At 52.8% G+C, this 22,993-nt stretch overlaps 1 protein-coding gene across 10 annotated transcripts in view; it reads left to right on the forward strand.

Annotated features, from left to right (window-relative positions):
• Nucleotides 1–22,993, forward strand: part of TNS1 (tensin 1) — a 207,079-nt gene that overhangs the window by 116,573 nt on the left and 67,513 nt on the right. For all 10 annotated transcript variants that reach the window (XM_032638367.1, XM_032638364.1, XM_032638366.1 and 7 more), the window contains 9 exons: nucleotides 762–884; nucleotides 1,288–1,352; nucleotides 2,908–2,991; nucleotides 5,961–6,073; nucleotides 6,509–6,569; nucleotides 6,796–6,871; nucleotides 7,465–7,594; nucleotides 8,882–8,947; nucleotides 10,078–10,194. In XM_032638367.1, the coding sequence (XP_032494258.1) occupies nucleotides 762–884; nucleotides 1,288–1,352; nucleotides 2,908–2,991; nucleotides 5,961–6,073; nucleotides 6,509–6,569; nucleotides 6,796–6,871; nucleotides 7,465–7,594; nucleotides 8,882–8,947; nucleotides 10,078–10,194 (835 nt within the window). The remainder of the gene's footprint in view (nucleotides 1–761; nucleotides 885–1,287; nucleotides 1,353–2,907; nucleotides 2,992–5,960; nucleotides 6,074–6,508; nucleotides 6,570–6,795; nucleotides 6,872–7,464; nucleotides 7,595–8,881; nucleotides 8,948–10,077; nucleotides 10,195–22,993) is intronic.

The raw sequence follows: 22,993 nt of genomic DNA on the forward strand, positions 1-22,993 counted from the left end.
CTTGCTGTTCAGTGCGCTGTGTTTGGGCTTTGTGTGCCCATCTGCTCCAGCTCCTGGATTATGGTGCCTGTCGCTGTGTGACCTTGAGCGGGTGGCAGACTTCTCTGGGCCTCAGTTTCCACCTCTGAAAGTGGACGGGCTGGATTAGATGTGCTCTCTGGGCCCTTCCGAGCACAGATTTTCTTTTACTTTAAAGTTTTGTGAGTTAAGAAAAGGTTGAAGGAGCCTGATGACTGCTATTCAGATCTGCTCTCTGTCTCGCTCAGGCCTCCTTCGGCTGGCCTGAAAACTTGATGGTTTGTGTGTCCAGGGCCTGGAAAAGAGCCGTGAACAGGCTTCACCTTTCCTTCTTCCTCCCTGAGCCAGATCTCAGGGTTATCTGTGGGAGGAGAGCTGGGGAACGATGCTGGAAGCTCCCAGCACATTTTAAGGTCACAGTCATAGGGAAGGGACCTGGGGCCATCGGCTCTAAGCCTTTGCTTTATGCACAAATCAGAAACGGGGGCTGGCGAAGGGGCTGTGACTGGCCTGAGGCCCACAGGGAACCAGTGTCAGAACCCAGGGTCTGTAGGCCCGGGTCAGTGTCCTTTGCCTCCTCACCCCTGCCTTCCAGAGTGTTGATGTGCAGGGCAGAAACTGAGGCCCCACCGCTGGTGGCATTGCTGTGGGGCTGGCGCGTGGCGTGTGTGGGCACCTCCCTACCCCCCCGCCCGTTGACTCTCTGGACTTCTGCCGCTTCTCACTCATGGCTTGGGCCACAGGTACTGGAATTTGGTTGGCCCGACCTCCACACCCCAGCCCTGGAGAAGATCTGCAGCGTCTGCAAGGCCATGGACACTTGGCTCAACGCAGATCCCCACAATGTTGTCGTTTTACACAACAAGGTCAGAGCGGGGGCTGCAGGATGTCCCTGTGTGTGTGTGTGTGTGTGTGTGTGTGCGTGTTTGTGCCCATGCACGAATATATTCTTGGATGAGTGTATGCACCTGCCCGTATCACTGGATTGTGTGAGTGTGCAAGTTTGTTTGTGTGTACTCTCCTTCTTGGGGATAATCGATTCTGTCTGGGGTGCACCCCCAGGAAGTGGAGGTACCAGCCCGTGGGTCACTCAGGTGTGGTGGACGATCAGCTGTGTTTCTTCTTTTTGAGACTCACCCCCCATCCGCTTCCTCCCTCCTCCGATTCTCCCTGAGAACCCGCCCCTCTCTGCAGCCCCTGCCCGCCTTGCTCTGGGGCAGGAGGGCCAGCCTCAGAAGTAAAGGCTTTTGTGTTTCGGGGCTTTTTCAGGGAAACCGAGGCAGGATAGGTGTTGTGATCGCGGCTTACATGCACTACAGCAACATTTCTGCCAGGTAAGAGGGCCCCGAGCCTCCCATTCTCTGAATATTGACAGCAGAGCCCCCTTCCCCCACCCACCCAAGGCCTCTCCCTCCCTTGGGGTTGGAGGATAAGGGCAGAGGAGGTGAGAGGTGCTGAGGACAGGGGGAGGAGCCCCTGGAAAGGAGAATGTCCCTGCCCTCAGCTCTGGGACAGGGGCCCTTGGACAGAGCAGGAGAGAGGAGACACCATCCCTCTGTCTGGGGCCCTGGGGACGGGCAGCCGTGGGAGGCAGGCCCATGGATGGACACCCCGTCCAGTCAGCTTCTTGGGGCTACTTTTCTTTGCCCAACTGCCTTCTGTTTACCTGAGTGAGCAGAGGGGGAGTCACAAAGAAATACTGGATCACATCTGGGTCCAACAGAGCCATCTGGAAGGTTTCTCATCTATTCCCCTGCTTCTGGCCAGCAGGGGCATCTTCCCACTTAGGTGTTTTGCATCAAGAATAGGAAACAACCAATGGATGATTCCCATTCTGATTTGGATTTTCAGAGAGACGGAGGAATTGCTCCATTCATTTAGTCATTTGACGACAGTTATGGAACAGCCACTGTGCAGGCAGCTCTAGGTGCTGGAAGTAGAGCAGTGGGCAAAGCCAGGCCACTGCCCTCATGAATGTGAAATGAGTAAACGAACACATCAGTAAGAGCAGGTGATGAGTACTTTGAAGGATGGAGACTAGAGCAAGACGGTGGGGAAAGGAGGCCTCTTGAGGAGGTGATATTTGAGCAGAATTAAGTGGCGAGAGGGGGGAAGAACTGAGTCCTATACAGTCCGTGGGGGCGGGGGTGGGTGGTGGCAGGGGACCTTCCAGGCAGAGAAGAGGGAAGGACAAAGGCCAGCAGTGGGAATTCGAGGGGCTGGCGTGTTTGGAGAGCCAAGTGAGTGAGGGGATGAAGAGTGGGAAATGAAGCTGGGAGGAGGCGGAGCCCGGGGGCCTTGTACCCTTGATAAGGACTTCGGGGTTTATTCTGAGAGGGATGGGACCTCGTTGGAGAGTCAAGAATGGAGAAGCTATGTGATCTGTCTCTTTAAAAAATGATCTCTTTGAGGATGGGCAGAATGCTCTATGAAGGGCTTGCAGGTAGTTTTATGACTTTAAGAAACCTGACCCAGCTTGATCTTTGCATAATGGTCAACATTTCCTGTGCACCTACTGTGGGCCCACATGTGCCAAGCTCTTTATACATGTCATCTCACTCAATTGCCACAACAGCCTTCAAGGAAGGCACGGTTATCACCTCATTTGACAGGAAAGAAAAATCAAGTCCAGGAAGGTTAAGTAACCTGCCCCAAGTTGCAGGGCTACTAAGTCAGTGATGAGCTTGAGATGGGCTCCCAGGCTGCCTGGCTCCAAGGCCCTTGTGCTGAGTAGTGCAGCACACAGGATGGAGAGATGCTGGGGCAGTCCTTTCCTGAAGGCATCTCAGGACAGAGTGGCCGGAGGGCTCTGCGGGTCTGGGAAGCAGGGCTGGGCGGACAAGGGACTCGTGGAGGTTGACTCCTCTGACCACCTGTCTCTCCCCACAGTGCCGACCAGGCCCTGGACCGCTTTGCAATGAAGCGGTTCTACGAGGATAAGATTGTACCCATTGGCCAGCCATCCCAGAGGAGGTAGGTCTCCAGGGCTCTCGGCCCAGTGCATGTGTGTGTGCGTGTGTGTGCGTGTGTGTGCTCGCTGTACGTGGGAACTAGCCTCGTGTACCTATGGTGGGGGTGTACCAAGCATGCATGTTCAGGTGCCAGCCTGCAGGGGTGGGAGCTCAGGGACATGGGTGAAGCCGTGAGCAGCTGTGTGTGCTCACAGTGGGGCATGGCAGTTGGCTCCTGAGGTTGGTGCCAGAGAGCAGCAGGGGCAGCAGTGGGGGAGGTACAGGAAGACAGCTTGTATAAGAAGGCAGTGCCTTTCTTGGTCCTGGCAGCAGGGCTGCTTCCGTGTTTTGATGGGTCTACAGGAGGCTGATGTCACTGCCACCTGCCCTGAGGAGGTCACAGATGTTCGTGATAAGGGTCACCTTCTGCTGTGAGAGCTTTAAAATTTTACAGCGGTCTCTCACCCATGTGGTCCCCAACAGCCCAGGCAGGAATCAGGACAGGGATGGATTCCTTCATTCATTTGGCAGATTTTAGGTACTCTAGTATGTTCCGAGTGCTGGAGGTATCTAGTTGGACAGGACAGAGTCTTTTGCCCTTAGTGAGCTGACATTGTATTGGGAAAGTTGGACATTACACAAGTAAATAAACCTTCAAGGTCATTTCAGACAGTGGTAAGTGCTTTGATGGGGAAAAAACCAAAACAGAACACGACGGGCTAGAGAGTGACAGGGGTGGACTTGAGGGGCTGATTCCAGTGTGCTGACCTTTCTGAGAAGATGACATGTGAGGTGAGGTCTGAGAAGGGAGAAGGAAACATCTAAGTAAAGGTCTGGGGTAAAGGGTCCAGGTAGAGGGAACGGCAAGTATAAAGGCCAAAATGTCTCACTGACTTTTCTATCCCTTCGGAACACTGACTGGGCAAGCAGGACCCCCTAGCTACAGGTCCTGGAGCTTTTCAGCCTCTCCATGCCGGGGGTCCCCAACTCACACCCCGTCACCCCTACCTTGCCTGGCTAAAATGTGCCGGCACCACTGGGGACTGTTTCCACCATTGTAGCAGGAAGCCCAAGCAGAAGTGAGTGAGTCCTCAGGCAACCAGCGCCTTACAACTGGCACAGGACAGCTGGTAGCCAGCCTCTGGGTCAGAGATCAGAAACGGAATGTCTTTATGTGCAGAAAATTCTGACTAGGCTGCCAGACACAGCAGCTGTGGATCAGTGAGAGTCTTTCCAGGGAAGAAGTCTCAGGGAGGAAAGAAGTATTATTTAAGATCCTGACTTGCTACCTGTGGCTGGTGGCCTTGGTCATGAGTCTGGCCCTTGACCTGAGAAGATAAGAGGTTCAAATAAAGGAGCACGGTGTTGCGATGGCACAATGTGGCTTGGAGAGAGAGGGCAGAGCTGTCACATTTCTGAAGCGGAAAGCCTGGAGAATGGGGATTAGTGTTACCTCTCAGGACCAGGATTGTTCAGGGATTCCACCGTGCTCAATGTGTGCTTACGTAGCATGCCGTCGGGGTGTGTGTGTGTGTGTGTGTGTGTGTGTGTATCCGTGTTTACATTATCTGTATCTGCCGTGCAGCTCGTATCTGCAACCGCATGTGCTCATGGGTGGGTAATTCTGTCTGTGCCCAAATGTGGAAGTGCAGCTGCTGGGAAAGTGGCATTCCTTGCCACTTTCCCGCCTTCTTGTCAGTGTCGCTTGCAGGGATTGGAGCAGCTGGAGGAGAGGAGGGCAGGGGGAGAGGGAGGGAGGGGCTTTGCCTGCAGCTCCCCCATTCATTGTCACCCCACCCCGGGCTCATTGTCCCCAGCACACAGACACATCCTGTTGGCACGATCAGAAGATCTGATAGGAACCCGCCATTCCAGGTTTCCGGTTTGAGCAACGGGGCTGGGGGCTGGGCAGGGGCCTGAATAGGAGCTCGTGCTGCCCATCAGATTATCTCGCTGGGATAGTCCAAGGTGGACCCACCCCAGCCCAGGGACAGAGGCCCACAGGCCTGGAGGTGGGCCAAGGAGCCAAAAGACGGGACGGGACCATTGTCACGGTTGTGAGCGTTCTGGTCTCACTGGCCTCAAATCAGAATGCATTCTGATTGGTCCAGCTGACCCAGCTTGGTGTCCTCTGGCCAGTCAGAAAAGGAGGACACACCAACCAAAAGGATTGGCCTCTCCTAGTAGATGCACTGGAGTGAGGCTGCTTCCCTTCTCCTCCCACCTTTGTGTGCTCTTGCAGTGTGCCTTTGGGAGGCTGATGACCCTTTCTGGACCTAATTTTTCCCTCTCTTCTAGAAGGAGTGGGGATGGCTTATTCCTTCCATTCTTCCAACGAGATCTTTGTTAAGGGAATTGGGGCATGTTGACCCTAGAGATAGGAATACTTAGTGGAAGTTAGATATCCTCTAATATCAAATATGGTACAGAGGAATTTTGTACCCTTCAGCGTGATATAAAAAAACGAAGGACTAGAATCACTAAGCTCTTACTATTTGCTGGATCGTCATGTGGTTGGTGGGTCTTGTGGGAGCAGAACTGGGGCCTGTGGGTACAAATGCAAAGTTGGTTTGGGCTCGGTGTAAGGCTCTCAGAGCTGTCTGATGGTTGATCACCCTGCCTTGTGCGGTAGTGAACAGCTAAATGATGCCTGTCAGGGATGTGTGGGAGGGCATTTGGTCCAGCAGGAGGTTCCTGGGCCGGGAGTGAAGCAGGAGAGAGATGGCCACATTGACCACCAGGAGGCGCCAGAGAACCCCAAGTGGGAGGTTTGGCTGGATCCCACTCCAGATGTAGTAGTACCTGTTCGCGTTCCTGGGGCTACCGGCAGCAAGGATGGAGACCCCACCTGCCAGGAGGCCTGGGGGTTGGTGGGGGGGGGGGGCTGTTGGCAGGGCAACCTAGGGCAATATGCCGGGGGGAAAAGAGAACAGAATGGCTCTGCTCCAGCAGAGGCCTCCCTGGCTGAAGCTGCCCTTCTCCCTGCTCCAGGTACGTGCATTATTTCAGCGGCCTGCTCTCTGGCTCCATCAAAATGAACAACAAGCCCTTGTTTCTGCACCACGTGATCATGCACGGCATCCCCAACTTTGAGTCTAAAGGAGGTACTTGCCCGAGCCCTCTAGCTTCCATTCCCCTCCTGTCTTCCATCTCTTTGTCTTAGGAGGCAGCCTTGGGGGGTAAAAATACGGGCTAGCTGCAGTCTTAGGCTTGGAGTCTCAACTGTACCACTTCCTATTTCTCTGAGCCCCAGTTGATTCATTTGCAAAATGGGTTGGATACTGGCAGTGCCTGTGGGCAGGTGACGCTGGACGGTGTAGTGTTTTTGTAAACACAAAATGCCTTTGAAATGAAAGGTTAGCATGTCTTCCTCTTTCTTTTTCCATTTCTCCTTCCTCTTTTCCTCCTTCCCTTTCTTCCCTTTCCCCCTTTCTTCCCTTTCCTCCTCCTGGCCGATCCTTCCTTCCTTCATCTCTCCTCTCCCCCTTCCTCCTCCCGCTGTTTCTGCTGTCTTGGCTAATAGCACCCCTCCCTTACAGGGTGTCGGCCATTTCTCCGGATCTACCAGGCCATGCAACCTGTGTACACTTCTGGTATCTAGTAGGTATTCCACAGGGATGCTGGAGGTCCAAGGCTGAGGACTGGGGGCTGGGGGCCGGGGTTGGGGGCTGCCTAGGACCTTTTCTAGGAGGACTTCTAGGGTAGGGCTGAGGGATGGGTCAGCGAGCTTTCACAATAGCTCCCTGGCAGAGGGGCAGCTGGGAGAAAGTGCACTGCCCGGCCGCCCCAGCAGCCCTCTGTCCCTCTGCCTGCCTCGCTCCCATAGCAACGTCCAGGGAGACAGCCAGACCAGCATCTGCATCACCATCGAGCCCGGGCTGCTCTTGAAGGGAGACATCTTGGTAAGCTGCCCCTCTGTCTCAAGCCCCCGCACCGCCGTTGAATTTTTCTTCCTTTTCTCTTCCTCCTCCCCTTCTGCCTCTCTGGACAAGAGCGTCCCTCCTGGTGGGCCACCAGCCTTGGGGTCCTTGGCTCTCAGGGGCCCTGCAAGGCCTTCCAACCTTGACGGTCCTTGTCCATCCCCTGCCTCAGTGTTGGATGTGCCTTCCCCCGGGCTTGCCTCTTGTTCTGGAGTATCTCCAGGGACATACGTCTCTGTGTGAGCTGTTACCTCCGGGCTTCCTGCTGGTGACAAGGACTCCCTCAATTGTAACTTCACTCCTTCCTCCTGTGATTGAAATCCACTCCTACATTGCCCGTTCTGACTGGTGTACAGGAACTTCTTGGGAGGATAGCTTTGTCCCCACAGGGCAAGGCTGGCTGTCAACTCTCTGCTGTTCTGGAAGTTTCCACAGAGAGCTCTGAGATCCTGTTTGGGGTTGGTGACCTTTTCCTCACTGGGTTTGGGGCTTAGTCGTGGAGCTGATAAGGAGGCCCCTTGGGACTAACGTTCCACCTTCGGCCCCTGATGGGCTCTGCTGTCTTTCCCACCCAGCTGAAGTGCTACCACAAGAAGTTCCGGAGCCCAGCCCGAGACGTCATCTTCCGCGTGCAGTTCCATACCTGCGCCATCCATGACCTGGGGGTTGTCTTTGGGAAGGAGGACCTCGACGATGCCTTCAAAGGTGGACTCGCTGAGTAGAGAGGCAGACCTAGCAAGGAATAATTAGGCCACAGGATAGGAGAGCAGTAATGGAGGGGCTATGGCAGCAGTGAAGGGTGACCGTTTTCCCACGGGAAGGGAGGTGTTCCGGGAGCTGTCTCCCTTTGCTTCTTTCCTCGATCCGTTTAAGGTTTTATCTGTATTACATTCAGGCCCAGGACGTGTCCACATCCATCCACCCATCCACCCATCCATCCATCTGTCCATGTATAAGTCCACCAGCATCACTGTGTGTCTGTATGTGCCAAGCATGCGCTAGACCCTGGTGATACAAAGAGAAAGACGTCAGGCCCTACCCTCAGGGAGCTCAGAGTCTTATGGGAGAAAGACACAAACAGACATGATACTATGAAGTGATGCTTGCGGTGATGGAGATATACACAGGCATGATGGGTGCTCCAGGGAGCCGACACCACCCCTGCTGTAACTTCCCTTCCTGCAAGCAGTGAATGGTGATCTGTGTGCACACTGGGCTCAGGCAGAGATCAGAGCGTGGGGCTGGGGCTCTGAGGAGGAGAGCCTGATCCCCCAGTGTGGTCTGGCTCATGCAGGAGAAGGATGTTTCTATGATGAGCTTTCCCTGTACCGGAGCCAGGAGAGCAAAAGCAGAAGATGCTGTTATAATTGCAGAAGAGAATGTAAATGTCATCAGTCTTAACAAAGAAAGTAAGAGAATAGCTGACAAAATAAACGTAGAGCTGCGGAGAGGTGGGAGAAGGGAGGGGCCCAAACTTCCTCCTCCTCCATGGAGGGAATCAGGGCACCATCGGAAATGGACAGATCAAGAAATAGAGGCTTAACCGTCGTATTGAAAGGTTCAGAGGTAATCAGAAGGGTGAACTAATAATGATAACAGTAGTCATAGTAATAATAATAATAAACCAGATTTAAGAAGGGAGGTGGGAATACTATAAGTGATCCAAATTGTTCATCTTCATAGTGGTGAATCAGTGAAGATTATTTAAAACTGATATATCTAGAAATAGTGGCATAAAAACTGTCGCTATTATTTAGGGTCTTAGAGGTAACTGCTCGTAGAACAAGAAATAGAAATGCTAAGAAATGGTTACCTCAGACAGGTAAGACAGGGCTAGGGTGGGTAGGAGACTTAATGTCATTATGTATACTACTTATTATATTATCAACCATGTGTACACGTATTACTTTAAACTTTTCTAGAAGAAAACTTTTTGTGCAGTCCTCTTGGGAATCAGTTGCCCATTTTTGTTTTTCCTTCTCCTTTTTTCAGATGATCGATTTCCGGAATATGGCAAAGTTGAATTTGTGTTTTCTTATGGACCAGAGAAAATTCAAGGTAAATGCCAAGTTAGAATCCATTGATTCATTCCCTTCCCGCCACTCTGCCCTGCCCCACCTCAACCATTTCCCCACTGATCTGCTCTACAAATATCAAGTTACCTGTGGTTGAGAGTCAGGCCAGCAGTAAAAGATCTGGGTATCATAGTGGACCCCCAGCTAAACATGAACCAGTGACTTAATCTCTGGATAATAAAAATAAAAAAGTAGACAGAGAGGCGCTGGGTTGGATAAACTATTCTGGCCCCATTAGGTCATCATCCTATTATATTCAGAGACTGAAGGCTATGGTGGCTAGAGGGAGTGGCCAAGGGGACTCTCAAAGGTGCTGGATGGACGATAAGTATTTATGAGAACTGAGGTGATTCAACCTGAAGATGAGAAGGCCAATTTAATAATAGCCTTTAAGCCGCTAGACTGGTTGTATGTGGGGACCAGTTGTTCTTCATCTTATTTGGGAACAGAATAGGAAGAGGTAAAGTCAGGTTACAGCAGAGGGACTCTGGGCAGACTAAAGAAAGGACTGCTGGGTCAGGAAGGTAACTCACCCAGAAGGCCTGACTCGCATCCTGGGCTTTCTCTGGATGTGTAGGAGAGATTCTGCCTCTCTCCTCAGATTTCTGCCTGCAGTGGCAAGCATCTTAAGTGGAAGGGCAGGGGGATGGCTGGGATGACCTGTGTCCTCTCAACGTCAAGGCTGTGATTTGCCTGCTGTCCGTGACCCCGTGCGGCCCATCACAGGCCTTTCCTGCACTTCCCCCTGACTCCAGGGCCAGACTCTCTGGACTCTTGGCACTGCCCCAGGGGTTCCTGGGACACAGAAGAGAAAGAGGCAGCCACCCAGCCAGAGGGTCCCCCAGCTTTCTTCTAAAGGGTCTTTGTTGCTCAGTGCTGCTGTCCTCATTTACCCTTATGACCTGGTGTGAACCTTTTCAAGAATGCAAGAAACCAGACTCCTGGGTTCTCCATCCAACTTAAGCAAGTGGTCCTGCCTTGCCATGGTCAAGAAAATGAGAAATCCCTTAGGGAGCATCCTTAGGGAACTTGTTGGTTTCCTCTGTTTTTCCAGCTGCTGATCGGTTTTTTCTTTTCTCTTCACGGTTGTCTCCGCCTTTCCCATTTTCTAAGGCATGGAACACCTGGAGAACGGGCCAAGCGTGTCTGTGGACTATAACACCTCCGACCCCCTCATCCGCTGGGACTCCTATGACAACTTCAATGGGCATCAAGATGATGGCATGGAGGGTAGGTGGGACCAGTGGCTTCCAGCCCCTCTGCGACTGCACAGCCCCTGCTCACATGGCCTCGGCTCTCTCGGTTTGCTATGACACCATACTGGGTTCAAAGGGAGGGGAGGTGCAGAGGAGAGGTCCAAAGCACCTCTGAGAGCTCACAGTTCAGTGGGGGAAGGTAAAACAAAACAGGAATGAGCTAAAGAATGAAGCAAAAGAGCCATACAAGGGTGTATCCTTGGTGCCAAATGAGTCCCATAGGCAGTGAATGCTCTGAGATTGGCAGGGGATGGATTCTTGAGAGGTAGAGTGGTCTGAGAGGGCTCCTTGGAGGACGTGGCCTTGCGTGGAGCTTGAGATATCCTCCTGTGCTTAAAATACAGCGTTTGTTAGATTTCTTTTAACCCCGTTGTTGGATTTCTCCAGGCTCCCTGCCCGAGTTCTCTGGGGTCAGAGCACTGGGAAGGTAGACACAGCATTTAGGATCCACAAGCTTTCATCAACAGCCAGTCAAAATGTTTGTGAGCTGGAAACAAACTGGTCGGCTCCAAAATTTGAAAAGAAAGCATCAGAATTGAAATTAATATTTGTTTAATTTAGCAACAAAACCTAATATAATGTCAAATGGTCATCCACAGCTCAGTTCAACTCCTGAGAGTTACATATGCGTCCTGTTGATTTATGTGGTTGATTTATGAGTATGTGTGATGGGCTGCAGGGCGGGGCCTCTGAGAATGAGCGTGTCTGGAGCTCAGGAACTCTTGAGACGCCCTGTCTGGAGTTTGGCCACAGGCTTGTTACCCTGATTTGGTCCCAGGATCATGGAATGTGGAAGCTGGGAGGACCTCAGGACCGTTGGCCCATCCCCCATCAGTTTTCAGCTGGGGTAACTGAGACCTGCGTCCACCCCCCCGCCCAGAAGGAAGCATCTCTTGATCTACTCCCATGGCCAGGATATGTCCTTTCAAGGACACCAGCACCCAGCCTCTGTGCTGCTCCTCCCAGCTGAAGCTTGTCCTGGGGCGGGGACCCTGGGCCACGTGGCAGAGCTGGATTAGGTAGACCAGGGACCCTCACCCTGGTCTCCACCTCCAAGGTTTTGGATTTTTGACTCCACGCTGAAAGTCTTTTAGGCCTTTTCCTGTATAAAGATTCTCCCTCTGACCTTAGAGACACCAGAATGAGCGATGCAGTTCAGAGGGGGTGGGATGAGGGCGATGCTTAGGCTAGAATTTAGGGTTTGATGGGAGAAGTTCATGTGCAGTGTTGCAGTGGTACAAGTTTGTCCTCTCCCTACCTAGTTCCCGCACTTCTCCCCCACCCCTCCAGGGGCCTAGACACTCCACCGGGGCCCTCCCTACTGTGCTGAGGCTGCCCCCCACCCCGCCCCCGCCAAAGCGCTCCGCTTCCTGCTCCAGCCACGTCCCCTTGTGCCCTGGAGCTGGGGAGAAGGCAGAGGATGAAATGAATCAGTCCTGAGGTACCGGTGGCTGCCAGCCTAATTCTTCATCGTTCTGGGGATGTTTGCATTTTTAACAAGAACACTTGGCAATTGGAAGGAATTTTCAATGTCTCTCCATCTCTCCCTGGTGTGGATTCAATGCGATGATAAATGTAAAAACATTTAGTAAACTATAAAGTGCTAGGCAAACAAAAGGTAAAACAATTAAGGGGAAAGGAGGGGCTGCGGGAAGGATGGGGCTTGGGACACAGTCAGCCATGAGGGAAGGAAGCAGGCGGACTGATCAGGAGGCTGGGACCAGAGGCAGGGAAGGGGGAGGAAGGAAGGGGAGAGGGGGGCCCCGGGCTCCTCTCCCTCCCCCTTGCCCGCCCTCCTCTCTCCTCCGATCTGCTCTCCCAGGCAGAGGAATGGAACCAGTAGGATCTTTTGGCCAGTTAAAGGTCAGCTCGTCCCGTAGGGACAGAGGGGCTCCTGTCTGGAGGCTGAGACACTGGCCCTGCGCCCAAGGGTGGGAGGGGAAGGCAGCAGCTCACAGCCCTGCCGTCCTCTTCTCTTGCTGGCTGGCCCGGGCCCGGAGCTGGGCGGCTGGAGCGGTCACCCGGGCAGACCCAGCCTGTCCCGCTGTGTACTCCCCACTGTCACTGGGCTGCATCCCCCACAGGGACAGGAGAGTCAGTGGGGTGGCCCCGGGGCAGGAGCGGTGATGTTATCCTCACCCTGCTTCTCCTGGCTGGAGCACTTCTAAAAGGCTCTAGATTCTGGGGCCCAGAGGTAAATGCATTTTCTTCTGGCTAATTCTCTGGTTCACGAGAGGGAAGCCCGAGGCCTCTGTCTGTTCCCCTAGTTGCGGGCAAGTCACTGTGCTCCAGTTTCCACACGTGTTAGCTGGGATAAGGGCTCCTAATCCCCAAGACTCTGGGGTGCTCAGGAGATGGTCCACGCTGGAGCCTGGGCGGTGGTTTGGCCATCTGCTGGAGCTGCCCTCGGGCTGGGGGATGGCCTTGTGGGCTGCAATGTGGTGCCCGGGGAGGCCCTGGACCAGGAGAGGCAGGATGACCCTGAGGTGCTAGAGCGCTCGAGCACGTGTGCTTTAGAGCCCAACTGCCTGGTCCACACTGTGGAGTCTCCCGTCTGCAGCTGTGTGCCCTTGGTCAAATGATCACGCCTTCCTGTCGTCTTCATTTCCTTATCTGCAAACGGGATGGTGACGGTACTCACGTGATTGGGTTACTGTAGCAATTTTCATGAGAGGTAGTTTGTACTGGGGTTAGGACTGTGGCCTCTGGAGCCAAACTATCCGGGTTCAAATCCTCTGCCAAGATGCCATCCTCCTGGGGCCTCCGTTGACTCTGTTGTAACATGGGGATTTGGTCGACAAATCATTTCGAGCACCTTTCGGGGAGCGGGAGCTGCAGAGGGGCGGCCTGCTGTGTTCCCTCGTGAGTCTCTGTCACGTCAGTAGTGACCACGATCTCAGGGGTCTGCTGACAGGGCTCGGGAGGAGGCCCCTTGGCCTTGGGAGCCAGCTCGGGCTTTGCCACGCGCCGGTCACGATGCCAAGCACTTGATAGCCTCCATCTCATCTAACACTTGCAGCCACGTTGTGAGGTGGGCACTGTTATTATGCCTGGATGGGGGACTGGGGCACAGAGGGGTTAAGTGACCTGCCCAAGGTAACCTCGCTAGTAAAGAGCAGATCTGACGTGGAACCCTGGTGCTAACTGCTATAGCGTCCTCAGCTGGCCGTCGTCCCCAAGGGTCTGTCCTGGGTGTCTGGTCCTGTGGCAGTACCTGGGTCCCGCTGAGCTTGGGTGAGGGTCTGCTCGCTCTGCCCCCTACTTCTCACCACTGGACAGTCCAGATCTCCCCTGCCCTGCCTCTCAGTATGGGCAGGGGGCTTATACGTGGTGAGGCACCGAGTGCAGTACCCTGTGGCAGGTACCCAGCAGGGCTGCGGTGCCGGGAACGGCTGAGGCACATCCCTGATGTCCCCCTGTCCCCGCCCCTCCCCCCCCCCCACCATACACAGGAGGGGCTGCTCACGTAGGACTGCCTCTGGTGAGGGGATGGCCTCTCAAAATACGGACAGGGTGGTGTATTGGAGGTGAGGTGAGGCCATTTCTGGAAGCTGCCCGCCTCTGCTATTTCAGGCCCACCAGGGGCAGGTTTAGGAGGAGTGGGCCAGTCCCTCTGGAGTCCACCGGGTGACTCAGAGTGGTGGGCAGGGGCACCGAGCCCAGCTCTTGAGGACAAAGGTCATCTCTGGCCTGGGCCCCACCTCGGCTCTCCCTGAAGTGAGAGGCGGTCGGCGCTGGGGTCAGAGCTCCGCTCCTCTGGGAAGCCCTCCAGGTGACCCTGACTTTACCCTCCATGTCAGGAATCGCTCTGTGTTTAACCCCTTCCTCACTGCCTGCATCCCTACCCTCTGAACCCTCGTGCAGGTTTCCAGTTCAAGGCGTGCAGACCCGTGGCACTCAGCATGCTCTTCCTTCCCTTCAGGGTGTCCCCCGTCAATCTCAGCAGCAAAACGAAGGAAGAAAACACGTGGGGACTTCTGATCTCTGCAGGCCGGCCCCCCCCAGATCACAGAGCCCATCTCACACCCTCCCGCTGTAGAGAGGAAACTGAGGCTCGAGAGGGGAAGGGACCTGTCAAAGAGGGGGACATCCCTACAAGTGGAACCCTCCTTTCATGATCTCAGCTCACCCTGTTGCAGCCCCATTACGTGATGACCATACCGCATGTAGGGAGGTCGGCGATCTAGCCCGGGGTCAGGAGATCAGAGTAAGGCTGGCGTGTGAATTCAGGTGTCAGCTCCAAATCCCTCCCACCCCTGGCTCCTCACCTTAGATGACGGGATGCTCACTGCCCCACAGGGTAGCCCATTTCCCTGGAGGATGGGGCCAGGAAGTCAAGCCAGAAATAGAAGGAGAGTGTGCCTCTGCGTGGTGGACCTAGGCTGCGGTGACCGTGGCTGCTTGGGACCATTTTGGCTCCCCTGCACTTAAGCCAGGAGGAGGGGGAGGTGATGAAAGGTGAAGAATCCAATGAAGAACCTTCTGAGCAGAGAAGTTTCCAGGCCTTGGGACAGGTGGCCGGGGAGCATAGGATGAGTGCCTGTCATTTCGGGGACTCCTTACTTTGGGAGCAGAACCCTGTCGTGAGCCTGATGACGAACAGACTGATGTCGTAGTCTGCTTGGGTGGCCACTGCAAAGTACCACAGACTGTTTGCCGTAAACAATAGACATTTATTTTCTCACAGCTCTGGAGGCCAGAAGTCTGAGATCAAGGTGTGGGCAGGGTTGGTTTCTCCTTGGCTTGTTGACGGCCGTCTCCTCTTTGTGTCTTCACATGGTCTTACCTCTGTGTGTGTCTGCGTCCTCACCTCCTCTTCCCTTAAGGACATCAGTCATATTGGATTAGGGCCGACCCTTATGATCTAATTTTAACTTAATCACCTCTTTAAAGGCCCTATCTCCAAGTACAGTCACATTCTGAGGTACTGGGGGTTAGGACTTCAACATATGAATTTTGGGAGTGGGGACACAATTCAGCCCATAACACCCAGGAAGGAGTTTTCTGGGTTGCCTGTAGTTGGATGCCTGGAGCCTTGGTCCTGAGTGAGGAGTAAGAGAAGGTCCAGGGTGGGTGGAGGGGAGAACAGTCTGGTCCCCCACCAGCCTCCTCCTCTCTGCCTTTCTCCAGTTCGGTCTGGAGCCTGCCAACTCAGCGCTCTGGCTGGCACCACATTTCACAGCTTCCAGAAGCCCCATTAGCTCTTTGGCCTGAGTAATGAAGCCCCATGCCCAGATCCCAGCTCCCTGTGGGTGGGAGCTGGGCTGTGTTTTTGCCTATGCTGCACGGAGCTGTCTCCAAATTCCTCCAGAGTGTTCCAGGGCAAGCCTTCCCGGAAGCAAGTGCGAGACCAAGGGGGTGTGGGCTGCCTTCCGGTTCTGAGAAGCCCACAGGTTGACCAGGCCTGAATTATCTCATTGCCCACCCACTCCCCCCTACCTTTCCCCAACCTCCTTGGACACTGAGTTGATTAGAGTTTCTCAAGACTTAAAAGAGGACGGGGGAATAGGGGCTGAGGCTGGATAAAGCAGCAGATTGCTCAGAGCCAAAAGGAGTAATGAAAGGAGAAATGACAAGTCTGCTGGCCTGGCTGAAGGTGGCAAGGGGACTAATAACCACCCCCTGCAGGATGCCTGGCAGCCCTTCTTTTGTTTCTGTGGGCTGCCCCATCAGAGCCAGGGGCTGGTGACAAGGAGGCTTGGTTTTGTGCCCAAGCCTCTCACCCTCAGGCTCTGTGAGGAGAGGAATCCCCTTCCTTGGGGGAGAGATTCCAGCTCTGTAGGACACCCACCTCCTCTTCATGTTCTTTTTTTTTTTTTTTTTTTTTTTTTTTTTTTTTTTTTTTTTTGCGCTATGCGGGACTCTCACTGCTGTGGCCTCTCCCGTTGCAGAGCACAGGCTCCGGACGCGCAGGCTCAGCAGCCATGGGTCACGGGCCAGCCACTCCGTGGCATGTGGGATCCTCCCGGACTGGGGCACGAACCCGCGTCCCCTGCATCGGCAGGCGGACTCTCAACCACTGCGCCACCAGGGAAGCCCCTCTTCATGTTCTTTTGTCTGAGCTGGAGAAGAGCCTCCCTGATGGTAGCCAGGAGTCCCTAGCCTGTGGTAACTTCTCATGAGCTGGGCTTGTCCAAGGATTCTCTGATATTTTTTTTCTTTTGAGAGAAAGGAAAGAGGAAGGGAGAGAGACACACAAACAGGCAGAGAGTGAGGAGGAGAAACAGGTGAGAGACATGGAGAGACAGACAGACTCAGACACACGCTGGCCTGGGAGGCAGGAGATTTGGATTTGGGTGTCCTTGGTAACTCCTTTTCTTTAGATCTTTTTTATTTCCTGTAAAATGAGGAAGTTGGAGTAGCAATTCTTTCCATTTATTTGAGCTCATTACTCCTTTTTGTGTCTTGTGAGGAGCTAAGATGGACTTAGCTTCCCTCTCTTGAGCTTGTAGTGGGAAGCAGCATTGCTCAGTGGCTGTATCAGTCAGGAGGGGCTTGGTTATGCTGCATAACAAACAGCCCCAAATTCTCAGTGGCTTAACCAACAAAAGTGTATTGCTTGCCCACGCTGCCTCTCCAGTGTGGATTGACAGGGGTCTTTGTTCATCTTACTTCCTCCAGGCTGATGGTGGCTTCATGGCATAGGTGCATCCACCACTGCTGCCGAAGTAGGCAGAGGACACTGTGACTTGCACACTGCTTCTGTCTGGACATGACACACTTTCCTTCTGCTCACATTTCATTGGCCAAAACCTGTCACGCATCCATGCTTAACTTCAGAGGGGGCAGGGAATTTGTGTGTGGAAGAAAGTAGAAATATCGTTGAACAGACTGATGTCTACTCTAGGGATTAAGACAGTGGAATTGAGAATCAGAAGATCTGGTTCCAAGCTCTGTGGTTTATAATTGTGTTCCTTGATCAGGTCACTTTGCCTCTCTGATGCCTTACCTGTAAAATCAGTACAATAACAGTACTTCCCTTCCAGGATTGTTGTTAAGGCTCACTGAGGTAACGTATGTGCGATGTGAAAAGTAAGTGCCTGGTGTGTACTATGCTGGCAATAATTTGTGTCTATTATTATTATTATTGAAGTGCTGGAGGAAAGAAGGTAGAGGTGTGATCTTGAATGTATACAAGCCCTCTGTTCTTAAGAAAAAAACTCATATTCTCCTGGTCCCTCTACTCTCTGGGAACTGTCTGTAGCTGGTTCTGTTCTGGGAGCCCCACTCTTGGAAGTCAGGAGACTTGCCTCTGACACCAACTTGCTGTGCGACTTTGGAAAAGTTACTTTCCCTCTCTGGCTCTCAGTTTTCCTTATCAGTGAATTGAGGGGAGTTGATTTGCAAGGAAACTTCCAGCTCTACAACCCTAATGATGACAGTGATGATGACAAAGGTAATGACTAGATGATAGCTAGCCTTGTGTTCTTACCCTGTATATGTTCTCTTGGTTACTCCTCCCCAAATGCCTATAGGTGGCTACTGTTTTGTAACCATTAGGCTGACCAAGCAGAACTTGTTAGGATGTGGTTTTAAAGCTTCCCCTGCGCCCGAATGACATTAGGGTGAGTCCCGTGCCTTTTCTGGTCACACTTAGGTAATGTTATATAAGAGCCTCTGGGCAGTAATAAAGACGCCCAGAGTGAACTTGGTGAAGTTGGTGCTTCATGCAGAATTAGCTCTTCCCCCTTGTCTGCCCCTACCTTGCTTCAGCTGTGGATGGGAGGGGGTGGGGGTCGTTTCTGTAGGTTTTCTCTCTGTTTCCCTGACTGATGGGAAGAGAGGAAGGAGAGAAAGGATGGGAACATTTTTACTTGCCTGCACCCCTGTTAGGTGGAGACACAGGCACGGATGATATGACATCTGAGCTCTTTGACAGTGGAAGGTTCCGGGTGACTGTTTCCTCCTGCAGCTGTTTTGGAGCGCACCCCCCCACCTTGAACTCCCCAAGAGTCTCTTCTCACTGTTTCCTTCGGGTGGGTGACTGCAGATCTGTCAGAGGCTCACCCTTTCCTCGGCCCGAGCATCCCTCGCTCCCTCCACCTCCTCCTGTGGAGGTGTTTCAGCCCTCCAGGTGGCCCTCTAGGACAGGATCTGAGGCAGCCCTGGGCTGGATCTCTCCCCTTGGCCCGCAGGAGCCCTAAGGCGCCCTTGGGCTCAGCAAAGCTTGGGACTGAGGTGGCCAGTGCAGCCGCTGTCTCTGTTCCCTGGCTGGCCTCTCACCGTGTGGACTTCCAGGCCTGAGCTAGGCCCGGCTCTCACGTTTTCCAGCCCCAGCGGACTGGAGTTGAGCTGAGCAGACTCACCGAGGTGAGGGGAAAGCCCCTCCCTGACAGGTGGCACTTGCAGCAAAACAACAGTCTTCTCTCCGGGATTCCTCTCAGAATCACTCACTTTCTGACCCTTTCACTCCCTTGACATGGATGTGTGTGGGGGGGCAGTTCAGAGCCACAAAACAGCTTTCAGCCATCACTGTCTTAAAAAATTTTTTTTTAATAGCGAATATTATATATTCCCAATATAATATAATGAAGTGATATTACATTGATATAATTTAATATCATAGCTTCACCTATTTAAAGAGTAGAATTCAGTAGGTTTTAGTATATTTAGGGTGGTACAACCCTCACCATAATCTAGTTTTAGAACATTATCACCCCCCTCGAAGAAACTTCATACTCATTAGCAGTCACCCCCCCACATCTTTACCCACCCCCAGCCCTAGTCTGCCTTCTGTCTCCATAGATTTGTCTGTTCTGCATATTTCATGTGAACAGAATTACACAGTATGTGGCCTTTTGTGGCCGCCTTTCACTCAGCGTGATGTCTTCAGGGTTCATCCAGTGTGCAGTGTGTATAGTTCATTTCGATTTGCTTTGTAATATTCCATCGTATGGCCATACCACATTTTGTTTATACACACATCAGTGGATGAGTATTTGCACTGTTTCCACTTTTTGGCTGTTATGAAGAATGCCGCTATGGGCATTCATGTATACGTTTTTGCATGGACTTATGTTTTCATTTCTCTTGGGTAGATACCTATGAGTGGAATTGCTGGGTCATATAGTAACTCAATATTTAATCATTTGAGGAGCTGTCAGACTGTTTTCCAAAGTGACTGCACCATCTTACATTCCTACCAGCCAGTGTATGAGGATTACAGTATCTCCACATCCTCACCAACACTTGTAATTTTCTATCTTTGGGATTCTAGCCATCCTGGTGGGTATAAAGTGGTATTTTATTATGGTTTTGATTTGCCTTTCCCTAGTAATTAATGATGTTAAACATCTTTGTTAACTGGCTATCTTCTTTAAAGGAACATCTATTCACAACCTCTGCACATACTTAAAGTTAGATTTTTGTTTTTTTGTTATTAAGTTATAAGAGTTTTTTACATATTTTGGAAATGTGTCCCTTATTAGATATATGATTTGCAAATATTTTCTCCTATCCAGTGGGTTGACTTTTCACTTTCTTGATGTCAGTCATCCCTTTTTACAAAGCCCTGCCTTACTTTTGGAACATGGCATTCATTTTCCTGGGGCCTCTGTCACAACTGAGACCCAGATAGTTCCACATACACCTGGTTATGAGTGTTCCCATTTTACAGGAGAGAAAACTGCAGCAATCACAGAGAGCTTAGGGACCTTGTTCAGATAATACCCTTAGTAAATGGTGAAGGCAGGATTTGGACGGGAATGGGTGGGGGTCTGGAGCCTGTCAGGGATACTGCTTCCTATCATTCTGTGACCTTGATCTGAAAGATGATACATCTATAGCCTGAAATGCTTTAGGCTGCTTTGTCTGATCTCTTTCCAGCCCTGGAACTGGTGCCTCGACTGGTCTGGAACACCTGCCCCATTACACAGAGAGGGAGGCCAGGTTCCAGGTCCCTGGATGTCAGAGCAGCACCAAAGCTCACGAGTTCTGCCTCCGGGCTGCCTCAGCCACCTGCACGGCCCCGTTTCCCTTCATCTCCCAGGACGAGGCAGGGTGGGGAAGGGTAGCAGAAGGCGGCCCTTTTGGAGGCAGTCAGTGGGGACAACAGCCCTTGTGCCCACCCTGGAAGAACACCTGAGCACCACGGTGAATGTTTACCCTTGACGTACTTTCACAGAGTGTGACATTCTTGCCTTCTGAACTTTTGGGTAAGATGTGGAGGAACCCGTAAAAAATGGGAGAGCGAGATTGCAGGTGGTCCCAAATTATTCAGGAAAAGCGTCCAAGGATCCCGAGTGATACATCTGCCCCTTGAGCAGAGGGTTTTAGGGGGTGATTTTCTAAGCACAGGTGCTAACAGCCTGATTTTTTTTTTTTTTTTTTTTAGTCATGCTGCATGGCTTGTGGGATCTCAGTTCCCTGACCAGGGATTGAACCCAGGCCACGGCAGTGAAAGCGCCAAATCCTAACCGCTAGACCACCGGGGAACTCCCCCCCCCGAGAGGCTGATTTTTGTTGGGAAATCCTACTGGCTGCTGGAGGGGGCAGCCCTTCCGCTCTGGTCAGGGTCGGGGGGTGGGGGCGGTAAGGGCAGGGAGGGAGAAATTCAAAGCTGTTACTGAAAGCTTCAGCTTCTGTCCCTGTTCTATCACATCCTATAGTTCAAAGAGCTGGAGCTTAGACTGCAGCAGGAGGGGTTTGAACTAGCCACCTGGAAAAACTTCCCGACTGTGAAAGGGTAGATCAACTGTGGCAGGGAGGCTGGGCCTTTGTCCTCTTGGCCCGCTTGGGCAGAGATGTTGAGAAACAAGGGAAATGGGTCTCAGTGTGGGGTGGTCTACATAGAGACAGTGGCACAGGCAGGGTTGGGATGACTTCTTGAGGAGGATCTGGGTTTCTACTTTCCCAAGAGGGAGTCCTCTCCTGACCTGCTGGAATAATCAGAGTGCCGAGAATTTAAATGTAGGATCGGTCTGACCTTGTGGATAGAGACGACGACTCCACTGCCCCGGCACCTGCCGGCCACCTGCTTAGCGCTGTTCCTGGTGGGGTGGGGTGGGGCTTGTGCTGACACCCTTGGACCCTTAGCTGGCCCTGCTCTGTGAGGCAGCTGGCAGGCTTGAAGAGCAGTGTCTGCCCGTGGAACATTCAGTAAACCAATACCCTCCTGACTGAATGTGCCTTTGGTCCTCCGTAATCTCTGCCATCAGGTGGAGGTTGGAAGGCCGGAGCCACACTCGGAGCAGACGCAGAGCTCTTGGCCAGGGGCCTGAGCGGCACGTCTGCCCTCTTGCTGTGCTCAAATATCAAGCTCCAGGCCGGGGAAGAGGAGAACGTGCAGTCTTTCCCCCTCAACCACCCTCCCTGCTTCCGCTCCTGCCAGACGTGCAGACAAGTGCAAGTTAGCTGGGCTCGGCGAGACCCCAAGATACGGGCTCTAACCACGTCCAAGAAAAGAAATACAAGCTTCCATTGATCAAATATTTTTGGGGACCCAACTAAAGCTGTTTTTCACCCATCACTCCCTTGCTCCCTCCCCTCCTTCTTCCTTCCCTCCCTTCCTTTTCTCTCTCCTTTCTTTCCCAAATGCTTATAGATCACCTACTAGATGGTGGGCCCTAGGCTAGCCCTGGTGCTGTAGAAAGTCCTGCAGACAAGGGCAGGGAGGGGGTGCGTCCAGATCAGACAAGTGCACCATCCACCGCGACCCACAGCCAAATGGAGAAGGATCTTGGCCAAGAGCCAGGCTTCTCAGGAGAGAAGAAGCTTCTGGGATGGTGGTGATCAGAGGTGGGTGACTTTGCAGAGGGGCTGCAATGTGTCCTGGGCCTGGGAGGGTAGATGGCAGTGAAAACAGAATTGCTTTTCAGATCTAGAAGTGGTATAACAACATTGCTTGAAGTCTAGAAAGTAGAGGGAAAGAAAGCAATCAAATCACTCTGGCCTCCTTCTCTCCACTGCCCCCCCACCCCCGTCCCATGGTGGGCTGGGTAGGATGTCAGTGGAAAGCAGGAGTTGGTGAAGGTGGGAATGTTGGGGAAGGCGGAGGGAGGGTGAGGGAAGGCGGAGGGAGGGTGAGGGGAGCCCCAAGGGAACCATATTTATGGGGTCCAGGAGGGGAGGACAAACCAGGAGATTAAGAGGAAAGACAGCACACAAAATCCTGCAGTGGATGCGTCCCTGGATCCCAGATCTGTTGCCCGGTGGATGTGACTGAGTGATGGGTACTAAGAGAGAATGGAGCTGGTGAGAGCTGTCTTTCTGTATTCTTCTGGATTATTCCTTGTTGGACCTGTTCAGGCCCTGGGTGCTTCTCCCTGGCTTTGGAGGCTGTGCCTGGCCCTCTTTCTCCTCGTCCGGGCCAGTTGGCCTGGAGCTGGCTCATAGGTGCTAGCTGAGGCTGCTTTGCTTCTTGGCAAAGTTTAACTCCTTCACTAATGGTGCTGGCCTTCGGGCCCATCTCTCCACCAGCCTTTGAGAGGCAGCGCCCTCCCTGGAGCTTGTCTGCGTCTTTCCCATTCCTTCTGCCTACTAGCTGGTGCGCTTCTCTTCAGGCGACAGAGCCCGTCCCTTTTGGTCCACTCTCCCAGGCCCTGCTTCCTGTCCAATGGAGACCATTTATGGGAAAAGGTTTCAGTGGGCCTGGGATCTGGAGGATGATCCGTCCTCTCTTCTTTCATGGTTCCCCTCCCTCTACTTCCCCAGCTGCTCATGGGTGATTCACCCCCGTATATCTCTTTCTTCTCTATGCTCCTCCCCCTGCCAAGAGACCTTCTGAAATCCTGACAAAGTCGCTGAACTCACATACCTTCAGTAATAGGCAGCCT

Source organism: Phocoena sinus, chromosome 7 (assembly GCF_008692025.1).
Source record: "Phocoena sinus isolate mPhoSin1 chromosome 7, mPhoSin1.pri, whole genome shotgun sequence".
Taxonomy (NCBI): domain Eukaryota; kingdom Metazoa; phylum Chordata; class Mammalia; order Artiodactyla; family Phocoenidae; genus Phocoena; species Phocoena sinus.